The 2,780-nt window shown below is 50.3% G+C and overlaps 1 protein-coding gene across 1 annotated transcript in view; it reads right to left on the reverse strand.

The window, feature by feature from the left end:
* rbl2 (retinoblastoma-like 2 (p130)) overlaps positions 1 to 2,780 on the reverse strand; it is a gene marked incomplete at its 5' end in the record, with an annotated part of 5,886 nt that overhangs the window by 320 nt on the left and 2,786 nt on the right. The window contains 6 exon segments of the mRNA XM_037978288.1: positions 4 to 265; positions 1,173 to 1,272; positions 1,435 to 1,506; positions 1,953 to 2,129; positions 2,211 to 2,395; positions 2,463 to 2,720. Of these exon segments, the coding sequence (XP_037834216.1) occupies positions 4 to 265; positions 1,173 to 1,272; positions 1,435 to 1,506; positions 1,953 to 2,129; positions 2,211 to 2,395; positions 2,463 to 2,720 (1,054 nt within the window).

The raw sequence follows: 2,780 nt of genomic DNA on the forward strand, positions 1-2,780 counted from the left end.
AACAGATCTGGATCAGGAGCAGAAACCTGGAGTCGTACCGCTGCAGACGGCGAGCTCGGTGAGTATCTCAGAGCAAACTGTCTCATCTGTTTGATGTAGACGTTGTTGTAGAAGAGGATCAGGTCTCCTCGCTCCTCCTCAGCTGAGGAGGAAGAGGAGGAAGAGGAGGAGCTCTTGCTGGCGGTGGGTGTGGAGGTGGCGCTGCCGGGCCGGGGGGCTGGCAGGGTGTTGCTGGAGCGGACAGGAACAGGGCTGATGTTTCCACCTGCAGGGAGGAGGTCAGAGTCAAACCAGGTTTAATCCCTGAATGGAGGAGGTTTATTTAAAATCACACAAAACCAACGAAGAAGAAAGACTCGAACTAAAGAGCAGAACCGATGATAACTGGAGCGTCTCCAGTCAGAGGCTGCTCGCCACAAGGGGCTGTTCCCTCGACATGAAAGTCCCGCCCACAAACCCTCCTACCTGACTAACAGGCTGTCAGTCACAGAGGAGCCTTTCTTTAGGCCTTTAATAAATAAATAAAACGAAACATGTTTGAACTCACAGCTGCAAGAATGATGTAAATAAGTAAAAACCAACACCTGGAAAAAAAACAACACCTGGTGTATTTTTATGTTTTACTCATTTATTTATATGGAGGGGCGGGGTTTAAAACACTCATGGTGGCTTCAACTTCCAGCTTCCTGTCCTGTCTCTAGTTGGACTGCAGGACATGTCCATAGATAGACCACAGACAGGTTCAACAGAGCCGGGCTTTCTTCTCTTAGCCTGACTTGACAAAACCTAAAAGTCCACTGAGGAAGTTTAATCAACATCTAAATGAGAGACTCAAGATGACGGCAGAACTTTTGATTAGAACCACCAGGAAACGGACCGTAAATGTTGTTCCAGCCTGACTTTTCTGTCTGGGATGTTTTACGGAGCAGAATCAGTGAACAGGTTTGGATTCTTACTGACAGGTAACTGAAACCTTCTGTTACCAAAACAAATACTCCTTTATGATCCTAAAAACTCTGAGTTTCAGCCCGACAAACAACAAGAACCTGCAGCCAACAACAAATTCAGATTCATCTGCAGAGTGAAGAAGCCTTAAATTCAGGTTCTGTTATTATCTGAGTTTTACAAACAGCAACAAAAAGACAGAAACGTCTCAGCAGACGGGTTCTCACCTGGATCCTGGCTGCTGTCGGCTGAGGAGCTCAGTTTGTTGGGACTGATGGTGGAGGAGGGGAGCCGCCTCCTCCCTGAGATCAGCACGCTCCTGTAGACCTGAAACCCACACACACACACACACACACACACACCAACACACACAGGTTAGTGTGTTCAGAAGCAGAGCTGCTCCTCACAGGTCGCCGTGACAAGTGTAGAAGCAACTTCTAATGAGCCAACATCTGACCAATCTGAAGTGTGTGTGTGTGTGTGTCTTACGTTGCTGCTGGCCTGAGGCTGAGTGCGGTAACACTTCATAATGTTCTGGAAGGATCTGTCCTCTTTGGTCACCTGACAGAAACAAACATTTACTTCAGCAGGAATAAAATCATCATTTGTCGACTCCTTCAGTCCTCTGAGGATTAATTCAGTTTATTCAGATTTATTTCAGCCACAATCAGACTAATTGCTGAGCAGGATTTACAGGGGAGTCTCCTGAAGGTCTCATAACGTTCCCGGGGTTCCTCAGCTTCTTTATGTGACTCACAGCCAGCAGTTCAAACTAATTTTCTTTCAAAGTATTTGCAGAGTCGTTGCAGGCGTCTCAAACCCTTTTCAGTTTAGTTTCCATAAATCCAGAGCAGTAAAGCTGGATTCTGGATTCTGCCGAGGTGGGAACAAATCAAGCTGAAGTGTTCGATGTGGGCAGCGGTGGACAACAAAATTATGGGCAAAGCCAAGAACGCAGTTTTACAAGGATGTCAACGTGCGGAGTGGCTCAGGTGTGTGAACAGAACCTTTGTCATGACGTAAACGGCACACATGAGCAGCTGGTCCAGGTGGCGGTCCTTCATCATGTCGGTACAGTGGACCAGAGAATACTCAAAACACGTCCAGATCTTCCTCCTCAGATCTGATGAGATGTCCAGTTTGGAGCAGAGATCTCTGAGACGGACGCTGGCCAGGTGGTACACCTGAGAGAGGACATGTGATATCATCAGGACCACTCAAGTGATGGGCGTTACTGAGCATGTGCGAACAGGTGAGACACGGACCTTCCTGAAGAACAGAGACAGGGAGCCTTTCCTCAGCGGGCTGCTGGCGGTTTTAGGAGCTGGTTTGCTGACAGCTGATTGGATGGTGAGGGCGCCTGTCAGAGTCTGCGCAGAGAGTGGCTGCAGCGTGGCTCCGCCCACCTGCACCGGGATGAAAGTGAAGCCTCGGATCTCATTGGGTATCCCTGCAGAGAGGTCAGAGGTCAGTGCTGAGATGTTCCTCACCTGTCCTGGTTAAATTCAGTGCCTCACCTTGAACAGGTATGGGCAGCGTCTGCCAGTTGTTGGCGGTGACGGTGGCGGTCGCCACCACGGTCTGCCCTGCCGGGATGGCGGCGACGAGACCGGGCGGGCCGGTCTTTGTGACGATAATCGGGGATGAACTGGTGGTGCTGGTGGAGGTGGCGCCGGCCTCGCCCTCCACCGGGTCCACAAACAGACGGCGGCGAAACCCACCTGTGGAGGGAGAGCTGTACCTGTCCTGCAGGGTAGTGGGGGAGGGGGACGCACCTGGAGGGGGGGGGGGATTTTATCAGAAACACAAACACAAGGATAGGCTGATGTTAAACA

Source organism: Kryptolebias marmoratus, linkage group LG11 (genome assembly GCF_001649575.2).
Source record: "Kryptolebias marmoratus isolate JLee-2015 linkage group LG11, ASM164957v2, whole genome shotgun sequence".
NCBI lineage: Eukaryota > Metazoa > Chordata > Actinopteri > Cyprinodontiformes > Rivulidae > Kryptolebias > Kryptolebias marmoratus.